Here is a 21,442-nt window from a genome sequence, read left to right on the forward strand (position 1 = left end):
GAAAAAAGTAAGAAATTACAATATCAAAATAGGTAAGGAATTGAACGTGAATAGATCTACGTGTCACCCAGCTACTAAAGGAAGGTGAGCAAAATTAGGACGTCTACAGTGGCCAAATTAATATGAGACGTGGTAAACTGATTGTCTTTTATATATAGGTTATAATAGGTTATAATGCTTGCTTGTTTTCGTAGCCTCTTCACTGAAATATCGGCAGCATGACCATTGTGTTCTCTCCGCGCCGAGACAAATGACGAGGGAAAAAACTGAATGTCTGGGAGATACATCAACTGAACGAAAATGCAGCTGTTAAAAAGAAAAGATTCTACATGTTGCTTCTTTCCAGGTACACGACTAAGACTTCATCTTGTCGCAGATTGAAATGAAGACTTCATCTTTCTACATCTTGTCACAGATTGAAATGAAGAGCTGCACTAATACAGTATGTGCAAAGCAAATTATCGTCTACTCTTTACATTAATAAAAATCTACTGGGCATGGATTAGCTTTGCTCTTCCAGATTGTTTTGTTTTCTGGGTCCAGAAAACCTTCTCCGCTCCACTGTTCCAAAATGACGATCTCGGCATTGTCGCCAACCCCGACCAGGCCCAGGCGACCACGAGGACACAGACGTGTAGCTGAAACCCCTCCACCACATGGCAGAGGTGGAGGCGATCACCGTAGTCAAGTTGTGGTCGTTGTCTCCCGGAGCTGCATATGCTTGCCCAAAGTAAAGGAACTCCATCAGTACAGTGTACACGAATTACAACAGTAGCAGAGGGTCATTTAGTTTGTAAGGACCAAAAATATAAAAACACAAAATGTACATAAATTTGACTGAAATGCACATACAAGAAAGAGTATGGATGAGTTATCTAAATAAAATAAGAGAAACCAGCGAAGGAGGTATAACTAGATGGTGAGGTTCTCACAAAATTTGGCACATACCTAGGCAATCCACCTAAATTTGATAACAACCATATGATCCTAAATGACTTTATAGAAGAAAAAAATCATAAGTAAAAGATCCTACAATAGTATACAATTCAAAGGGGAAATATACAAGAAATGATAAAATATAGATCACACAACATAAGTAGATTACTAGATTACACACACTAGCATGATGGGAGAAATGCAGATTATTTGCTTATCCAAAGGAGGGAGACATATGCTGTAAGAAGAAGAACCAGCAGATAGAGTGAGGTAAGTACCTCCATAATGGCACAACATTATTTAAGCTTTGTTCGCTGTTGTCTCCTCTCTGGTGTGCATTATCTTTTGTGCGCCACCGTCATCCAGCTGAAGTAGGCACATGAATATATTGATTAGATCATTTTTTCGATAAAGATATTGATTAGATCATATAATCAATAACATATCAATTGTAGCATATGATCAATACCTCTTCGTCGTTGGCCAAAACATCTTTGCCATCATGTAACACGCGCTTGAGTGATTGAATAATCATCCTCCGGCACACTTGTTCTTGGTTTGTTTTGCTTGAAGCCTCCTGGTCATTGTATCTTCGAATTGCTAGCGAGGGACTGTTGGGGTGGACGCCGGCGGCGTGCCTCATCGCTGCCTCCATTTCCTCCACCTTCTCACCACTGTGATTCTTGCAGTTTAGCCAATAGGTGGCTTTCTCCAGCAATGGCATGCTCCCTGGAACCAAGCCGACATCTTCCGTTCCAATGCTGGCACCGCATACCAATTGATGAAGCATCGGCAGTGCCCCCTCCACACACTTGATCTCTATATTGGTGCTCAAGCATCTCAAGCTCTGGAACTCATCGCTTGTAAGAACAGTGTATGGTGTGCAGTTGTCCACACTCGAGATGCAGAGGAAGCGAAGTGATGGCAGACTCCCGAGAATTCGCAGATCCCGATGCTCCACAACCTGAGCTGCGAACAACAGGTACGAGAGGTGGGGGACACACGACGAGTCTAACCATGAAAGCCGCTTCGGTAAGAATATGCCAGACAAGGTGAGCTCACGGAGCTTGTAAGGTGCTGGCGTCCAGTCTTCCCAGCCATCATGGCATGGCCACTCCTCTATATCCATTGAGTCACAATACATCTCTAGAGTCTGAATTTTCTGGAGGTTGCACAGGGAGATCACAAGAGCCTTGTGCATGCTATCCTTCATTTCATCAAAGTGGATCTCCAGCACTCTCAACTCCGTTAGCTTCCCCATCTCAATGAAGAAGTTTGGGGATTTGTCCACTGAGAATAGCCGGAGCTCTTCTAGGGAGGTTAGCTTGCCAATCTCCCCCAACATTCTTGTGCCTTCAGAAGCGCGCAAGGACAACAACTTCCTGAGCTCACTAACGGACGGTGGCAGTTCTTCTAGCCCAGTTTCCCTGACATCCAATGTCTGCAAGAACTTGAGATCATGTCCTATTTCTCTCGGGAGCTCGGCAATAGGTGTGCCAAACAACCCTAGGTACCTCAGTTGAATCAACTTCCCGACATGTTCAAGACGAGAAACTCCTCCAGAAAAATCACATTCTGTTAGATCCAGTACACGCAATACTTTAAACCTAGAGAGTGGGGGCATCCTACTGTCACGACACATGCTAGCATTGAAAGACCGCAGATGTCCCGTTTCCAGGTTGGGGATGTGCCCGAAAGCTCTTTTGTGGAGAGCTAGTCTTCGGACACTATTGCTTGACAAACATGTCTTGTGATGCTCCACATCATGTAGTGTGATAAAGTTTACTTCACTCGACAAGGTGCGGATGAGATCAAGGACCATATCATGAACACGACAACGGACAACATTTACTCTATGGCATGGCTCTATCCAACGGATCATGCTCCTATTTATGAGATCGTTGAAATATCTCTCTCCCTGCTCAAATAACCCTATCTCTTGTTTATCTGGGACAAAACCTTCGGCCACCCACCTCCATATCAAAGTATTTTTGTTGATCCAGATATCTTCTGGAAGCACACTTAGATACAGTAAACAAGTCTTTAAACGAGAAGGCAAATCATAATAGCTAAAAGATAATATCTTTCTTGTGTTCTGTATAACTTCATTTTCTTCATTCCCAAAACCAATAGACTCATAAACCTTATACCAGTCCTCCCTCCGTTTACCAACAAGCAAGCTAGCTATTGTAATGACAGCTAACGGCACACCGCCACATTTTATTAAAATTTTATCAGATACGTCAGTAAACTGATTATTATGACTTGTACCTTGATCACCAAATATTCTGAAAGAGAATAACTTTTTGGAGTCATCATCAGACAGCGGTTTCATGTTGTAAACAGCACCAGCCTTCTTGGCAACTTCACAAATCCGAGTAGTTGCGATTACTCTACTTCCAAGGTTACCGTCCACCAAAGCATATTTAATTATTCCCCATGTTTGGACATCCCATAAGTCATCAATGACTATCAAGTACCTATTTGCATGAGGGAGAGGAGCAAGATCATGGAATTAGTAAAACTACCTAGAGTAGTACCCACTAAAAAAAGAAGAGCATGCCAATCTTGAGGTGAAAAGGTGCAAATAGTACTAATAATAAAGAAAGGATATACTCGAACAGAGGAAGGGGGTGACAGAAATGAAGGATTTATCAACACATATTGGCGCTTTAAGCTTACGCTCCAATGTTTTGTTTCCAAGGAAAATATTATCGACAACAAACTCTAGAAGTATAAGTTGCATGCTAGGTATAGATGTACAATTTATCTAGATTAGCATTACAATGGAGAAGGTTAGCTATACCCAACTATAAGCCAGACAAATTATATAGAAACTCGACATAATAAATAGATGATATCTGTAACACTGTAAATGTAATCCATGGCAGTCAAACTTTAACTATTAGCTAGAGAACTGACGTGCCATACCTACTGTCTGACCTAGGTGACACACAAAGGTAGTATCGACTAGTGTATTATGGCATAGTCCATACCTCTTATCCGCAAGGAATTTTTGCAGCTGGTTGATGAGCTGCCTTACATCCATAGCCGACGAAACATTGTAAGTTTGCAGGCCAAGTTCATGAAGGATGTCCCCAAAAACTTTTTTTATGTCAGGATTCTGACCCACTGGAACAAAAACTCCACAGTCGAATTTCTTGTTAAGCTTGTCATACAGCGCTTTGGCGAGAGTTGTCTTGCCCAACCCACCGAATCCAACAATGGAGATGGTCTTGAGCTTTCTCTTGGGCACATCACTTCCCTCAAACATGCTCTTCATTAGCTCATAAATTGGCTTGTCAATGCCAACAAGGTCAGATACCTTGTTGTACATAGCTGAGAGACGAGGGTCGACGACCGTGGTTGTTGCCTGATCAGCAGCAATATCATGGAACTTGTACCGATCGTACCTTTCCTTCACCTTCCTAACATGGCTCTCGATGTCTCTTATGTCATTGGCTATTTTGTGGCGAATCTTGAACTCAGTGATCTTGTTGCGTGTACACTTGATGAAGCCCACGAAGCTGACGCGGGGCTTGGTTGGCTCAAGTCCCTGGAACTGCACCATGAAGGAGTCGAGGCTATCTTCGATGGCATAAGATAGCTCTCTGACCTCGTTGGCCCAAATCTTGACCAGCGGATCAAGCTGGTCCAATGGCACGTTGGACACCTTCACAAGGGCAGTTTGCATGCTTTCAAGCTCGGCCTTGAGGTCCTTGATCCCCTGCTTCACACGCTTCTTCAGGTGATACTCCTCCTGGAGCAGCATGCCCAGCTTGGGGAGGAGGGCGCCCATGGCTCCAGTGGCAAACTCCATGCCCATGCTGGCGTGGTCGCCCTCTCTTGCTTGCAATCTTCTTTCTTGTTATATTTTTCTAACTTTTCTGGAAAGCTCTTGCTAGCTTGATTAGCTACAGCTAAGTTGCGATGGGTTGTACGTATATATAGACCGATAGCTATTGGTTAACGTTGCTGTTAGCCATGTAATACAAGGGACATGGTTGCTACTATAGCTTTGTTTCTTATATATGGAGCTATATATGTGCAAAGTTAATTAGATCAGAATTATATTGAAGTGTGCATGTGTGTGTGTACAAACTACAAAGTAGTCTGCAAGATTCGTTTTCTGTTCAGACTTCAGGCCCAGCTATTTTTCATACCAACTGTACTAACAGTACTATGGAGATTATACAAGAGGCTTAACCTGAGACAACGACGGTCTACTAATAAAGGATGGTTTTATAAATGATACACATCGTAGACAGGTTTCTTGGAAAAGCGTTTATGATTTGTACTTTGGTAGATGGTAGGTCATCGTTGACATTTTTCTCTGGAACGTTTTCTGTAATTTAACACACCGCCGCCTAATCATATGCCCTTTGTTCTTAATTAGTGCAATGACGACATGGTGCCATCGTATAGTATATGCCAAATGTTCGATCGACCTGCAGAAAAGTCAAGGCCAGGAACGACATGCGTGTTCATGTTGCCACAGCGGTCAAGGGCTCAAGGCATATGAACAACACCAAGAACAGTGGTCCGTCAAGGCGATGGAAATAATCAGGTCGTCAGAGCATCTCTAACTAATCTGAGTGTGCAGTATGTGGACAGAATCCAATGTTGGACCTGCAGTATGAGGTCACCTGCAGTCATATGCACGTACTAGTACTAGAGAAGAAATTAACAAGGCTTCTCTAGTCCCGTCTAGTAGTCTAGAGAGACTGACTAGCTTAAAACTGACATGGAACTATAGTTATCGCGGCATCAGGGGCCGGCTGTCGGGTGTAGATGAAAAATTAAGCCGGATTCGAGCTGTCGCTGAAACGAATGGAGGTAGAGGAGCAGAGCAGGGGCATCTATGTTCGTCGGTTCGTGCGTGTCCACTTGGGCGGCTACGTTCGTGCGTTCAGACGAGTCTGGTCCAAGTCTCGTACTGGACGTGGCAATAGTTTTCTTCACGACGACTACTACTGTACTAGCAGACATTGTAATTCAAGCGGAAATTCGTCTTGGCTCCACCGCCCTCTTAGCTGCAAAATCCTATACTATGTCGAAATGAAATCAAAAGTAAACATAGCACAAGCGACCAAAGAAACTTGGGAGGCAAAAACTGGATGGGGAAGAGAGACGGGGGCATGGGAGGAGAAGAGGGGCAGAGTGGAGAGATTATTGTACCACTGGGGCTCGACAGGTCCTCCTGCTTCCGGCGAACTGGGAAAGATTTGGGTGCTGACGGAGAATATGGCGGCGTCGTCGAGCAGCAACGAGTATCGCGGAGGAGGCGAGACAAACGCGCCGCCGCGCATGAGGACGAGTGGCGGCGAGAGGAGGCCTAAAAACTGCGAGGGCACTGTTGAGGAGCGGCGCGGCGGCGCTCGCCATCAGCGGCGCAGACGAGTAGCGGAGGGGCGATGTGATGGAGAAAAAATTTCTGGGGACCCCACCGAAGATTTTGACACGTCAGCTTTAACAACTAATCTTAAGAGCATTTACAGCCGCGTCCCCAAAACGTCACAACTCACAAACGGCACCGAACCTATCGTTTGGAGACATATTTTATTGAGAGAATTCCTTATATGACACTAGTCTTAAATTTGATGCCTTATATGACACTATCAACTTTTTCTTCCTCATGTGACCTGTTGTATAAAATTTATGCCTTATTGTTGATTTTGTTAACTTGTTCCGTCACTTTTTGCTCATCTGGACCAAAATAACCCAGTTTCCCGTTTCCTTGTTGCCCTGTATCAAGCACAACCTTCACGCATGGAACAACCACCGAGCCCGCACCCTCACGTTGGGGCGGAACCCTAGCAGCAGCGGCGGGCAAGGACCGGCGACCGAGGGCGCCATGGAGCAGGCGCCGGCATGTGTTACATGTGTTAACTACTTTTATTATTTACATTGCAACTACATGTGTTAACTACTTTTATTATTTACATTGCAACTACATGTGTTAACTACTTTTCCTATGTCTCATGTGTGAATCTGGTTGCTTATGTCACTTGTTTATATTTGTTCAATCGATTATATACATATAAACTGTGCATGGGATATGTCATCAAAATACAGTGGAGGTTCTACCGATTTTTTGAATTATCGTTTCAGTTATTATTAGTATATTTATATATATAAACAACTGTTGAATTTTTACATATTGCATCAGGGGTAGAACTGACTTTGTATGTGAAAAGTTGACACCGTTACAAAAAATACACTAGAGTGTCATGTGAGGCATAAATTTTACACAAGTGACCATAGAAGGAAGCAAAAAGTTGAGAGTGTCACATAAGGCATCATGTTTTAGGACTAGTGTCATATAAGAAATTCTCTCTATTTTGTTCGTGCCGCGTTTAGGGGATATCGCTCCCAACCGCGTCCTCCAAACTTTTTTTAACATTAAATTTTTTGTTTTTGTTTTTGTTGCAACATTGCCACGACCACGCCCGCGAGGCCGCGACCACGGCCTTGGCCTCTGCCTCGCGACTCTTGAGATGGTGGCGGCTAGGGTGGGGCAGAGAGACGCTAGGATTTGTGTGTGAGGGATGATGCGAGAGCGCTCTTTTTTATAGATCGGAGGGAGGCGGGGGAGCGGTGGCGCTCATTAACGCCGGCACGGAGAGCTAGACACAACGAGACGCTTCGCTGCGCCTCTGCTGGAACAACACCGTTGTTGCGCGCCAATAACTTCCATCGCGAGGTAGGCGACGGTTAGGTTAAACTTGAATGTGTCGCTGACGCATCGGGGCCGCCACTCCCCACCTTGCTTTTTGCTGTATCCGGCATGCCCGGAGCGTCCCATGTGGAGCGGGGACGGGCTCGGGACGCCGAACACCGTATTGGGGCCGGACGGAAGGAGGCTTTGGGGCGCGCGACTGGGAACTAAATTTTATCCGTCGCGCCCCAAATCTCTTTGGGGGTCGCTTTGGGAGACGCGGCTGGAGATGCTCTAAAGCCCCGAAATCATTAGAAAAACCATAAATCTATTCTCAGGCCCCCTAGGAATAGCCAAACACCGCAGGCTCATGCATGGACTTCGGATTTTAAGTGAACAGACATGATCAGCTAGACCATCCTTCTTTCCTCATCCCAATTCGCAATCTCGATCCCACACCGAACTAGGACGATGCCCTAGCCAGCCATTTCTCATCTCATATCCTCTTCTCGATGGCGACGCTCCCCGGTTCCCCTTTGCCTGTGCATTCCCTCCGACGTCCTCCCGTCTCCCTCAGCCCCAGCCATGCTATCCTCCGCCATCCCCTCCTCCCCTACTTCCTCTCAGCCGCCACTCCCACGTCAGATCTACTACCGCCGCCCGAGCGTCTGATGAGAGAGCATGTACAACACATGCCAGAGAGACGTGGCCAGCTTGCTCGCCGGCATTCGTGTGCATACATGCGTGCGGCTCCAACAAGCTCGCCGGACCGGGCCGATCAGCTTGGCCGATGGATTGGATTCACTAGTCTATTTAAAAGCTACAGGTTAATTTGATAGATGGATGTCTATTTGCGTTTTTTATAATTAACCTATTTCGAATTCATGGCAATAGGGGCATGAGAAATAAAAGTAGCTACATGGGCATTTGCTATTCATGGAGATTGCCAGATTGCTATTAGGAATGCATGTTCTGTGATAACATAGATCAGCTTCTAAGAGCATCTCCAGCCGCGTCCCCCAAAGCGTTCCCCAAAGGGATTTGGGGCGCGCCGGACAGAAAATGCGTTCCAGCCGCGTCCCCCAAAGCCCATTTTTGTCCGGCGCGGCCCGATACGGTGTCCGGCGCCCCGAGCCCGTCCCCGTCCCACAGGGGACGCACCGGGGACGCCGGACACAACGAAAAGCGAGGCGGCTCCCACATGTCGGCGACTATTTGCATAAACCGTTGGTTCGCGCCTCTTTTCTCGTCGCTCCTTCGTTCCCGCGCCTCCCACCCCACCGCCGCCGCTGGATTTTCCGGCCGGTTGGGCGTCTGATCTCTCGCCGAGAGTCGGAACCGTTGTCGCGGCCGGGGCTCCCCGGTCGTGCCGCCGCCGCCGCGTCGCCGGCGCGTCCCGGAACGCGCCGTCAAATCCGCCCCCACCTCCGCGCACGTAAGGTGCTCGACGACTTGCCGTGCAGGCGTGATTGGCCGTTGTTTGTTGCGTCGTCCGCCTCGACGCAAATTTAACCATTGATTTTGCTTCAGCCATGGACAGCGACGATGAGATGGTTGCCCTCGCTGGCTGGAGGACGAGCAAGCCTTCGACGACGACCTGGCGGGAGCATTTGCTGATCATCGCGTCCCTCCAGGAATTGCTCGACGCCGCGAGGCGGAGAAGAGGAAGAGGCCGCGCCGCGGAGGATCAAGGCCGGGGAGAAGGAAGTCGAAGCCCCGACAGAGGATGGAGGGGCATGCCATGCTGCACAACGACTACTTCGCCGACGACGCAACACATGCCGACAATTTTCGGCGCCGGTACAGGATGAGCAAGGGGCTGTTCATGAATATCCTCCACGGCGTTCGAGAGTTCGACCCCTACTTCAAGCTCAAGGTCGACGGCTGTAGGCGTTCTCGGGTTCTCGTCGATTCGAAGTGCACCGCCGCCATGAGGATGCTTGCATACGGAGCACCTACCGATACACAGGACGACTACCTTCGCATGAGTGAGTCTACTGCCATTGAGTGCATGTACAAGTTTTGCCGAGCTGTGGTGGGAAAGTTTGGCAAATACTATTTGAGAGGGCCAACTGAGGAAGAGACTACAAGGATCATGGCACAAAATGCTGCTAGAGGATTTCCTGGAATGCTTGGAAGCATCGATTGCATGCACTGGGCATGGAAGAACTGCCCGTTTGCTTGGCAAGGTATATACAAAGGCCGTCATGGATATTGCAGTGTGGTGCTTGAAGCTGTGGCAGATTATGACCTGTGGATTTGGCATTCTTTCTTTGGCATGTGGGGATCACACAATGACATCAACGTGTTGCAGCAGTCTCCGGTGTTCAGCAGACTAGTGGAAGGGCATGCTCCACCATGCAACTATGAGATCAATAGCCACGAATATACCAAAGGCTATTATCTAGCCGATGGTATATATCCAAAATGGGCCACTTTTGTCAAAACAATCTCGAATCCATCAGGTCTGAAGAATTCTCATTTTGCTACGCGACAGGAGGCTTGCAGGAAGGATGTCGAGCGGGCATTTGGTGTGCTTCAAGCACAATTTGCCATTGTCCGGTACCCTACTCTAAGTTGGTCTCACGACCAAATGTGGGAGGTGATGCAGGCTTGTGTGATCATGCACAACATGATCATCGAGGATGACCGCAAGAATCATGCTAGGTCACATGTTGGTCCCTATGAGTGTGAAGGCCCTCTTGCGGAGGTTGATCATGAGTTACCTGCAGATTTTGCTGATTTTCTCGCCATGCACGCAGAGATCCGTGACAGCAATGTGCATGAACAACTTCAAGCTGATCTCGTTGAGCATTTGTGGAGGATCAAAGGAAATACCATGGCACCTTGATGTAGCATCTACCCCTATTTATTATATTTGTTTATTTGTTTTATTATTTGTTGTAATTTAATTTGAAAACAATCCTCGCAAACATTTTTATTCATATGCTATATTTGATAAATGGTTCTGTGTTAAAAAAAAAGTAATTTAAATGTTTGGGGGTGGCGTTTGGGGGACGCGGCTGGGGAGCGACGCCCCCCAAAGGCGGCACGAACAAAACACGTCCCTCAAACGCTCAATCTGGCGCGGTTTGGGGGACGCTTTGGGGGACGCGGCTGGAGATGCTCTAAGTGTTGGAGATATATCCAAGAAGCAATAATAAAGTGGTTATTGTTATATCTTAGTGTTCATGATAAATGTTTAGATTCCATGCTATAATTGTATTAAATGGAAGCAATAATACTTGTTTCCCTAGTAAACCTCTTATTAAACTAGCTTGTTGATTAATAGATGATCATAGTTTCGTGATCATGAACATTGGATGTTATTAATAACAAGATCATACCATTAAGAGAATGATGTGATGAACACACAACCATAGTAAGGATAACATATGATCAAGTCATTAAGTTCGTTTTGCTATTAAGAATGCATGTGTTGTGATAACATAGCTCAGCTTCTAAAAGCATCTCCAACAGGCGCTGTAAACTGCGCGCGCTAAAAAACCGCTGAAATGCAGCGCGGGAGCGGACGCGCGAAGCTCCAGCAGACGCGCTGTAAAAAATTAACGCGGGCGGGCTTATGCACCATCCTACGCGCCAAAACTGACACACCGCTTCCAGTAAACGAGGCGCGCGTGCACCCAACCGCCTGGAAAGTTACCACCGCTTCACCTCACCACGCGCCGCTCCGGGTACCGCGGTGTGCGCGCGCATCTGATTGGGACTTTCTAAGCGGAGATCCAGAGTGGCGACGAGCGCATGGGCCTCGACACGTACGAGACGGCGCACGAGGCGGCGCACACATACGACGTGGTAGCCTGGCGCCTCGGCCATCCTCGCCGTTCGATGAACTTCACCGGCGTTTGGACGCACCAGCAGGCTGAAGACCTCGCGCCACCGCCGGCTGTCATGCAGGAGGCGAGGCAGCGCCAGCGTGAGCTCTAGCAGCGCCTCCTCGTCGCCGAGCGGGACGAGCGTCGGCGCCTCGAGTGGGCGCGATGCTTCCCGGAGGACGTGGCTACGGAGGTCGCCTTCTTCGCCAAGAAGGCAGAGGTGAAGGCGGCGCAAGAGGCGGCGTAGAAGAAAGATCGGGAGGCGAGGAGGGCCAAGAAGGAGGCAAAGAAAAAGGAGAAGGAGAAGAAGGCCATGAGGAGGGAGGAGGAGAAGAAGAAGGGTGCCGATCCGTCAGCCATCGTTGTTGAATCTTCCTCCTCCGAGTTCGAGTGGTTGTCGACTCTGGTGTCATCCACTGATCCACAACAACGAACTCCTCCGAGTTCGAGTGGTCTGATTAGTGTAGTCTATCTTTAGTTTTAAATTCGGTTGTAGCAAATGTGGATTGAACTATCTAATATATTTATATTTTCAGTCTATTTTTGGGTTTTGTTTGATCCATTTAGATGTGCCATTGTGTGGAAGTGTGGCTTTTGGGGCTGCATTTTAGCGCATCTACAAAAGGACCGTTTCAGCGTTGGATTTTGACGCGGCGGCTTACAGCACCCGGTGAAGCTCTCGCTAGCGTTGCGCGATGCATCCACATAGCGTGCACTCTAAAGATGATTTACAGCGCCGCGTTATACAGCGGTTGTTGGAGATGCTCTAAGAATTTCATGAGGCAACCATGTGTAGAAGCAAGCTATCTGATTTATCTTGCTCGAATCTGGTTTCTAAAGGAGATTGAATTAATATGATGTGCTTCAGATGAGTATATTAATCATGCAATTATTAGTGTTAGCAAACTAGTGTTATATGTTTTTTTAAACTAAATTGGAATGTTCTAATAGTAGTTTCCTGACCACATGTCTATGGTTTTAGGAGCTCGGCTCCAAGGTCCACTGTGGCGACCTCCACAACACTGTTCAGGAAATCAATCCTCTATATCGACACCCAACTGTCAAAAATTTATATTTTTCCGCCTACGGTTGGTTTGTGATTGGTGATTTGCTACTATGGTCGTGCCTATGGTTGTCCATTTATACTGCATGAAAATAGAAATGTTCAAAAACTTATTTGCTAATCAGCTTAATGTGTATGTATAGCCTCTTGTCGTATTTGCTGAAGTACAAATTAGTGCATTTGCTTGCACATATGGTGCAGAAACCTGTAGAGGTGAGATCTGTTCTCCGTTTGTTTGTTCACTTCTTATACATTTTTTAAATTTAGTTGCACTGATATCAATTGAGGATAGGAGAGGATGATTAATTAGTGCTAATGGCTAAATGTATTCCAAGGTGCCTAGTCTAAGTATCGTCAAGATTATAGTATAGTGTGAATGCATTTTCTAAGTTGGACTGTAGTGAAATTTCAGCTTCGGGCATTCCTCTCTTGTCTAGATGTAGTTTGGTTGATCTGTTGTTGGATTTACTGAAAGTACTGGCCCATAGTCATTTACTCATTTGGCAAGGAATTAGCCACGTGTTCTTAGACTTTCGTAGTTTCTTGGTTTCTATCAATATAATCATAAGCTTTAAAGGCCTCTTGCTAAAAAAAATTAAGAAAATAAATAGCACTATGAAATGCATCTTGGCAGGTAACTCAAAGTTCCATTAGTGTTCGTAGTTTTCACTTGTTTCATTCAATAGGCTGTGTTTACATTGTTTTATATGTCCTACAGTATGTACATCTCTCCTGTGAAGCTTCAATAATCTAGCGTGAACTGATCTGAACTCGTCCGGCGAATGGGAAGTCTTGTCGATATGAATTGATCTTCAACCCAATGACAATGCTTCGATTTCGATCTTGACTTCTTTCGAAATCCTAAATTAGCTCGATCAAGGATTGCAATGCATTTGACACTGACTTTCCACCCCACCCCCTTTTTTCGGAAGATCTCAGTTGTCCTGGACTAGACAAGTACGTAGAGATCTTGATTCTTCATAATTGTGAGGCTTTTCTTATTTTCATTTACATTGATCACATATTCGTTGACTCGTAATCGTTGCTTGCTTATTGAACATGCTCTATGCTTGACAACATGGGTGTCACTGCTCGTCCATACCATCTAGCGCGTTGCGCCCCGCTACTGTCCACCCCCGTTCACTGGGCACCTCTAGAATCTTCGACCCTGGCATCATGGCCGCCATGGAGGGCTTCTACCAGGAGATCAAGACGGGTCTACTAATTCGAGTTTATCAGTCATTCCATCCCCCTATGCATCGTCTTCCTCTGATCCACATTCAGTCCTCCCATTGGCGTTCTGCTCAAGCGTATCTTTTTTGTGGTGTGCTAAGATGGTAGGTCTGAAGAGTTGTAACAGGCTTATGTGTTGTTTTGGTATATTATAACATGGTTAATCTAATGTGTGTGTGATGTGCATATGTGTTGGAAGAAATTAGAGGCAAAAGAAAGAAAATAATAACTTTAGTGCTAACTAGTGGTTAACTTAAACGAACACGCATGGGTAACTTCAGTGTTAACTAATAGGTAACTTAACTGAACAAGTATGAGTAACTTTAGTGCTAACTGGTGAGTAACTATAATTTTAACTAGTGAGTAACTAGTACATTAAAGCATGGTTAACTTCAACAATATTTTTTGGTGGGATAACCCTAATATTAACTAGCGGGAAAACAATACACAGTATGATGTGTAACTATAAAACTAATATGGGGTAACTATAATATAATCGGTGGTTACCTATAATGTTAACTAGCGGGTAACTAGTGCATTCAAGCATCACCAAGATAGATTTAGTTACCCTTGCCATCTATTATACACGTATTACTCGTTGAGTTAACTATGTTTTTTGGATGTAGTTTGTCACCATAAAATTGATATAGTTATCGTGCTAGTACTTATGAGGTTTCCAGCCTATAGTTACTTGTCTCCAATGAATTTAACATCCTAAATTGGAAACGGTGTTGTGAAACTGGGTCATAGCTTCTAAAATGAAAAACGAAAAAAGCTCCAAAAGTGAGATCTAATTTCAAACCGAACTATATACGATATCCGGGTAATTCACATGTTACATGTGGGTAATTTTTATGCCCGGAAAAAAGTCATCAAAATATAGCAACAAGAATCTAGTTTTGAAGATCTCATCGCCCTGAAAACGGTTTGAGCTCAAAACCTTTTGAATTTTCAAATTTTGCATTCAGCGCAGCTAACATCAACAGTTTTTCTACATGTATGTGAAATGCCCCACCAGCCCGTTTATATGATGGCTAACTTATGTGTTACACGGCGGGTAACTTTGGTGGTATAGCCCATATTACTCATGTGTTAGAGAGGTGGGTAACTTTTGGCTCCAAAATAATGTTGTCGAAACATATTAACATGAGATTTAGTTTTGAAGATGCCATCGCGACTAGTCCAACAATGAAAACGGTTCGTGAATCGGATAAGCGGTTTGTCCTGCAAAAGATTTTAAATTTTCAAAATTTCGTACTTAATGCTGATAATATCAGCACTTTTGTCTTTTTTTCCCAATTGCTAAAAAGTGCTTGGATGCTGGTTATCAGTTTGAGCACTCGGTTTTTGTCCGTCCGATCCGCCTGATCGAAACGTGTCGCGAGTTCGGTTTCCGACAAATTCCCACCTGCCCACGTCCCGCACGCCCCACCTACTACAGCTTCCGCTGCCTCACGAACCCCCGCCGCCGCTGAATTGGCTTCCGACGCGCCGCCCGCCGCCGGCCTGGTTTCCCGCGAGCCGCCCGCCGTCGACGGGGTTCCCCGCGCGCCGCTCGCCGCCTGCCCAGTTCTCCCGCGCGCCTCGCGTAGCTCGCCGCCGTCCCGGTTCTCCCGCACGTCTCGTGCCGCCGGACGCCGTTCGGTTCTCCCGCATGCTCCCGCCGCAGGAAGTTTCCCCTGCTCGCCACCAAACTGGATCCCCAGCACGCCGCCGCTCTAGGCCCAGTGGCTGCCGGTCGAGACCCCATTCCCGCCCCCAGGTCTCCGGCAATCGCGTCCACGGAGGTCGCGTTCTGTCGACTTGCGCGTGCTTGCCTAACAGCCACCAGCTGCGTCGAGCCGTCGACCACGTCTTCCTCCTCTAGCTCAGCCTTGTTCCGTCGTCGAGGTGGTTTCATGCTGTATCGCGGGATGGCTTCACAGCTACTGCTGCGAACTGAGGAAGCTCCTCCGGCTCCTGCAGAGGATGCGCTCAACCATGTACAGCCTCGATGTGAAACCATCTCCTCATTTTTTTCTTCAATTTTGTCCTCCAACTTTACCAAATTTACGCATAAATACATGTACAGTCCTTTTTCAGATTTTTAAGGCTTAGGTGAATGTTACATGGTTTAGCCCCATTCCGCCAAAGATCGATCACCGCACGCGTTTGATGTTCGATGTCGAAGCTCCTCTTTTACCTCGCTCTTTGCTCCCGATGCCGCCGTAGGCCAACCTGAATGGTCCGTCCATCATCCCGGAGCTCTCATAGGGGCGATCAACGCCGATCTCAATGGACATCCCCTTCGGCTCTTGCAACACAATCTCACGTGACACCTCCTTCGGCTTCCCGCAACTCGTGTTGTGCCTTGTGTCATGGCTGATCATTTTAAGTTGTACCTTGCGGCACTAGGTTCCCTGGGGTTGGGCACCGCCGGTCTCAAAATGACATCTTCGTCTTATTGCGGCTCGTGTTGCGCCTCGTGTCATGGCTCACGATTCCGGCCACATATGTGTTGGTGGAGTTGTACCTCATGTCGGTGGCTCCACGAAGATTGCAATTTATTTCTTCGCACATATGTTAAGTTGTATTTTGTAGGAGGTACCATTGGTTCCACATATGAGCTTAGTTGTATTTTGCATATAATAAATTGTACTCTCACACATTTGCTAAGTTGTGTTCGTAGACGGTAAATTGTTGGTTCACACATGTTCTAAGTTGAATATTCACTATTTCTAAGTTGTATACCCATTAGTATTAATTTGTATACGCACTAGTATTAAGGTGTATACCCACTAGTATTAAGTTGTATACGCAATCGTATAAAGTTGCATACCCACTGCCCACTGGTATTAAGTTGCATACGCACTATAGTTAAGTTGCACCCATTGTCCCTAACCAGAACATAATCGAATGGCCTCGAGTGAAATTGCATGTTTCGGTGTCTAAGTTACCTACCGTTAGTACTCAGTTGGCTACCAGGATTTATTGTGAAGTAGCGCACCATTGTTGTGATTTGCCTACCACATCCTCTAAGTTGCGCATTATTTTTGTCGGCGGTATTAATGGTTCCACATATTAGCTAAGTTGTATCTTGCACATAATAAATTGGTTAGTCCCACATTCTCTAAGTCTGTTTTGTAGGCAATATATTTGTTGCTTCACACGTGTGCTAAGTTGCATACCTACTAATTCTAAGTTGTATATCAACTTTTGTTCAGTTGCAAACCCACGATGATTAAGTTGCATTCAGTGTCCAATGTAGTTTCACCATGTCTAAGTTGTGTACCACCACTACTAAGTTGGCTAGAAACAATGGTGAAGTTGTGTACCATCATCGTGAACTTGCAAGTCCCTACGTCTAAGTTGCCTACCTTTAGTACTAAGTCGGCTACCGTAATTTGTTGTGAAGTAGCGCACCATTGTCGTGAAATTGTCTACTAATGCATCTAAGTTGCACATTATTTGATATATGAACTTGTATATTGTTGGTACTAATTTGGCTACCTCGAAAACCAGTTTGCCAACGATTATATTGGTATTATTGTTGCGGACTGTTATTGTTGAGTTGAGTATCTAGAAAACTAAGTTGCCTACAAAATACAGCAATATAGTGAACTTGCCTATCACCGTGCCTAAGCCACATACTGGTAGTACTAAGTCGGCTCGCATCACTCTTGTAAGGTTGGGTTGTTTCTTCATGGAGTTGCATACAACTACCCCTAAGTTGTTTACTGTTTTCTAAGTTGTATACATCGTAGTGTTAAGTTTCATAACCATTATTGCTAAATTGTATACTCCTAGTGCTAAGTTTCATACCCCATATATGAAGTTGCATCTTGCGTAATTTACCTACAAAGGGAATGGCTATCACGGTATTAAAGTTGCTTACTACTAGTACTAAGTTGACTAACACCACGCCTAAATCTGCTAGCACCATCCCTAAGTCTGCTAGCACCACACGTAAATTGTGTATCACTAGTACTGTTTTGGCTAGAACTAATATGGTGAAGCTGGGCTCCATTATCGTGAACTTATGTATCACCGTGTCTAACTGAGTTGGTTTTCCGTAACAACTGAGTTGCTTTCCGTAACAACTAAGTTGATTTTCACAAAAAAAAGTTTGTCAAAATATATACAAATGGGATCTAATTTCGAAGATCTTGTCGCGAGAGGTCCAACGGAGAAAACGGAATGCAATTCCGACTTACGGTTTAAAAGTTATGACTTTTTAAAATTTTCTTTGCATGAAATTAAACTCACATGTGGTGATTACGGGGCAATTTTCTATGAGCTGTCATAAACTTTCCATTTTTGGACGTGGGGCCTTTCCTTTTTTAAACGAGTGCTAGGTTCCACAAAGGAGCACCCGGATGGGGTGGATGCTGCCTAGCCACGTCCCTTTTTTTTGCTTTTCAGGACATACACGGTTGATTTTGTCGGAACAGAACATGTACACGGGTTTGGCAAAACATGACGCGCAGGACTCGAGTGACGCTGTCCAAACTCGGAACTGCCCGTCCAATTTGGTTAACTACCGGGCGTCAGGAGACAGAGCGTGCGGCCCGGTCCCAGAAAAATTTTCTCCGCTAACATGCTTGGATCCTTGACCTCCGACCCAATCAACTCTACTTTCCCAATATCACGGCGTCCCACCACTCCTCATACCAAGTTTTTCTTCTCGGGCAAACCTCTGTGATCAGCCAATGCAAAACAAACGGGCTCACCAAACCAAGAGAATAAGCCCCCACATTGGTCAAGATACGGTTGTTTTTTTCTGTTCTTCGACACGAGCGCCTGAATACAGGGCAGATTATAATGAGAAGAAGAAAGAGAATCGCATGTGTAGAAGCTGCAAATGTTTGAGATCGATCGACATTTACCAGTAGACATCGTTTGGTCTGGGCTTTACTTGCACGGAGAGTCGCTCGAGCAGCAAATTGTTCTCTCGGCCTATCTTTCCAGGAACCTTGTATTTACACACAATGTCGAAAATCATGTTGTAAAGCTCCTCTTTCTTCTCGTCGATCTGTTCTAAGCGAACCGCAACGTCTTTTTGCTCTTCAGTAGTAGTGGCCTGTTGCGACAGGGTTTGCGCAAGTACATAACTGAGTTTTTATCCACAAGTAGCAAAAGAAAAACAGAGACCCGCAAAAACAAAGTAATTTACGCACCCTAGTTCTGGCGAATCGCCTTGGGAATAGCTGTCGATGCTGCTCCGAGACTGTCGCCGACTGCCGCGTTCGCCAGAGCGCCCGGCCACAGAGCCTCATCGCCGCCGCCATGTCGATTCTAGCTCTACAGATCCACGCCCTGACTATGACTTTGCCCGCGACGACCACCTCTTTCGTCCCCGTCTCCCGACACGAAATAGATTGCGGATCAAACAAGGAGATTTATTGGCCAGCGTACTTACCTAGCGGATCGCGGAGTTTCCTTCCAATTGTTGTTAGATTTAGGGTTCCTCTCTCGCTTCCGCAGAAGCGTTGTATTCCGTAACGGAACCGTCGCGCAGCCTCTAAAGAGTTCCCGAAGGTCTACGTTCGCCAGCAGGCCCAGCCCACACAAACGATCCACCTTTCTTGTTTCTAAAATACTACGTACTAGTCACCACTACTGTAGGTCCGAGAAAATACAGATTGATTGGTTGGCTTGGCTCAGACTGGCCGCTCTCCGGGGTGCTCCTATTTGCCGCCTATACGGATTAAAATCAGGGAGCGAAATTAAAGATTTTGATTGATTGGTTGGCTTGGAGCAAAATACTATTTGCATTGGCTGATCACAGAGGTAAATTAAATCAGGGAGCGAACGCCTACGGATTAAAATAAAAAATCACTGCTTCGTCTTTTTTTTTTAAAGAAAAGGCAGTTGTATCTACCATCCGATTAGATAAAAATAGTACTATGCACAGAATAACACAGTTTATAAGAAAAATCGGATCCAAAAATCACACATGCTTGATTTATAAGGAAAACCTAGATGAAAAACCACACAAGCGAGGAGACCGTCATCCACACAACGCAGCCACCAACGCATCAAATATACCACCAGGTTTGGGGCCGCCGCCCCCACATACCAGCCAGAACGAGCTCTACATTGCCCGAAGACGAACCAGCTAGGTCGACAAACTCGCTATTCACACAGATCACCAAGTCGCCACCCAAGTACAATGCCGACTATCTCGTTCTACTTCTAATTTCTACTGCGTACTGCTTCATCGTTGAACTAGTTTTCTTCTTGTTACAACTTGCAAGAAAAACTAAAGTAGCCGAGCGTACGGGTGGTTTCATTATACTACCTCCATCCTAAAGCTTAAGGCTTATTGTTTATTTGCAAAGTCAAATAAAGTAAAGTTTGATCAAACTTTTAGAAGAATCTATGAACAAATATGATATTTTGTAGGAATGTGGATTTTGTACACGCAGGTATGGGTATGGAAGTAATCTGTACCGTCCAGAATGTTGGTTGCTTTTCTGTCCCCTCAAGATTTCTCACTCCAAATCCTCCGTCGTCGTCGCCGGCGTGCCTCCTCTGTATCCTGCCCTCCCCGCCTCGCGCCCCTTGTTCTGGCCGGCGCGACTGCTCCGCCGGCGCGCCCTCTCTGCCACCCATCCTCTCCGTCGAGCTGCTGACCTTAGGCCGCTTGCAGGCAATGTCCGGCGGGGCAAGTACAGGGAGAACGCCCCCCCCCCCCCCAGATCTTCGAAGGGGCCATATCCACCGATGATTTCTACCCGCTGCCCGAGTACGTGGCCTCCTTGACCCCCCATGCCGACCCGCGGGTATCCTTTGACCGGTTTGTGGCCGAGCATGGAGTTGGGGATGAACGGGAGGAAGCCTCCTACATCGCCGGGCCCCAAGAAGGCAGCAACTTCGGCATCGACGAAGGAGGCGACCAAGGGCTTGGAAGCAACATGGAGGACGGTGGCACAGACGAAAGGGGCAGCACCATCGACGACTGCTGCGCCGAAGAGTTGGGCAGCGTCGCCGGCGGCGCACACGATTTGGATAGCGGCTTTGGCAATGACGTCGCCCAAGAAGGGAGCCGCGTCGTCGGCGACGCTGGTGTCGGATACAAGAAAAGGTACGCTGGCGTCCAACTAGCTTTTGGAATCTCATCTTTCAATTATAATTACTCGATTTGCCTCTTAGAGGGATGGAAAGTCTAATTTAGATGGTGGCATTGCCTCTCTCCAGTTCGTTTGGTCATTGTTGTTGCAAAACCAACAGATTCTGTCTTGGTTCCTCTACTTGCTAGCCTGAATCCACTTGTTTTCTGCATGCGTGGTGTGTAGGTTTAGAGGTCGGGAAGGATCTGATGTTCGAGTTGGGCCGCCAAGAGAGCTAGGAGCAGTGGAATTAGCATTGAGGAATTCATCGACAAGGAATACAAAATACATTTTAGAGCCAGTTGTTGGCACTTCTTTCGACTCTGGCGGAAGCCCATGATTTCTACAACCTGTACTCATGGGAGGTCGGTTTTGGTATTAGATATAGGAAAAACTACACAAGGGGAAAAACTACCGATCATCGCAAGAAGTGATCTGTCAGTTGGAGGTAAATATTTTTGCTGCTCCATTAGTATTACATGTTTGCATTCACCGGAGAGTAGCAGGTGTTATTTGTCCACAGAGTAAAAAAAATTCAAACTTGATTTCCCTTTTTTTTCAAAATGGAGACTCATGGTTTCTTCTCTTCAGGGGTTTGACAAAAGGGGCAAGAATGACTCCCCTC

General features: G+C 46.2%; 2 protein-coding genes across 2 annotated transcripts; both read right to left on the reverse strand.

The window, feature by feature from the left end:
- Positions 1-1,236: 1,236 nt before the first annotated feature.
- Positions 1,237-4,859, reverse strand: LOC124686584 (disease resistance protein RGA5-like). Its single transcript, XM_047220510.1, has 3 exons — positions 3,933-4,859; positions 1,406-3,416; positions 1,237-1,302 (listed from the first exon to the last, which is right to left on the reverse strand). The coding sequence occupies exons 1-3, from the start codon at positions 4,760-4,762 to the stop codon at positions 1,237-1,239; spliced, it is 2,907 nt and encodes a 968-aa protein (XP_047076466.1). The 5' UTR covers positions 4,763-4,859.
- Positions 4,860-18,251: 13,392 nt separating this feature from the next.
- On the reverse strand, positions 18,252-19,183 carry LOC124686585. The gene is made up of 3 exons (XM_047220511.1): positions 18,883-19,183; positions 18,592-18,785; positions 18,252-18,505 (listed from the first exon to the last, which is right to left on the reverse strand). Exons 1-3 carry the CDS (start codon positions 18,991-18,993, stop codon positions 18,337-18,339), a joined length of 474 nt encoding a protein of 157 aa, XP_047076467.1. The 5' UTR covers positions 18,994-19,183; the 3' UTR covers positions 18,252-18,336.
- Positions 19,184-21,442: the final 2,259 nt, after the last annotated feature.

This window comes from Lolium rigidum, chromosome 2, assembly GCF_022539505.1.
Source record: "Lolium rigidum isolate FL_2022 chromosome 2, APGP_CSIRO_Lrig_0.1, whole genome shotgun sequence".
NCBI classification, from domain to species: Eukaryota; Viridiplantae; Streptophyta; class Magnoliopsida; order Poales; family Poaceae; genus Lolium; species Lolium rigidum.

Excerpts from the sequence above, each read along its gene's own strand:
- LOC124686584 (XM_047220510.1), bottom strand. The coding sequence starts at position 4,762 with ATGGGCATGGAGTTTGCCACTGGAGCCATGGGCGCCCTCCTCCCCAAG. Across the intron at positions 3,417-3,932 it reads AAATTCCTTGCGGATAAGAG|GTACTTGATAGTCATTGATG; the intron begins GTATGGACTATG and ends TCATGCAAATAG. Across the intron at positions 1,303-1,405 it reads TTTTGGCCAACGACGAAGAG|CTGGATGACGGTGGCGCACA; the intron begins GTATTGATCATA and ends TGCCTACTTCAG.
- LOC124686585 (XM_047220511.1), bottom strand. The coding sequence starts at position 18,993 with ATGGCGGCGGCGATGAGGCTCTGTGGCCGGGCGCTCTGGCGAACGCGG. Across the intron at positions 18,786-18,882 it reads GGCGATTCGCCAGAACTAGG|GCCACTACTACTGAAGAGCA; the intron begins GTGCGTAAATTA and ends CTGTCGCAACAG. Across the intron at positions 18,506-18,591 it reads AGACCAAACGATGTCTACTG|GCGCTCGTGTCGAAGAACAG; the intron begins GTAAATGTCGAT and ends CCCTGTATTCAG.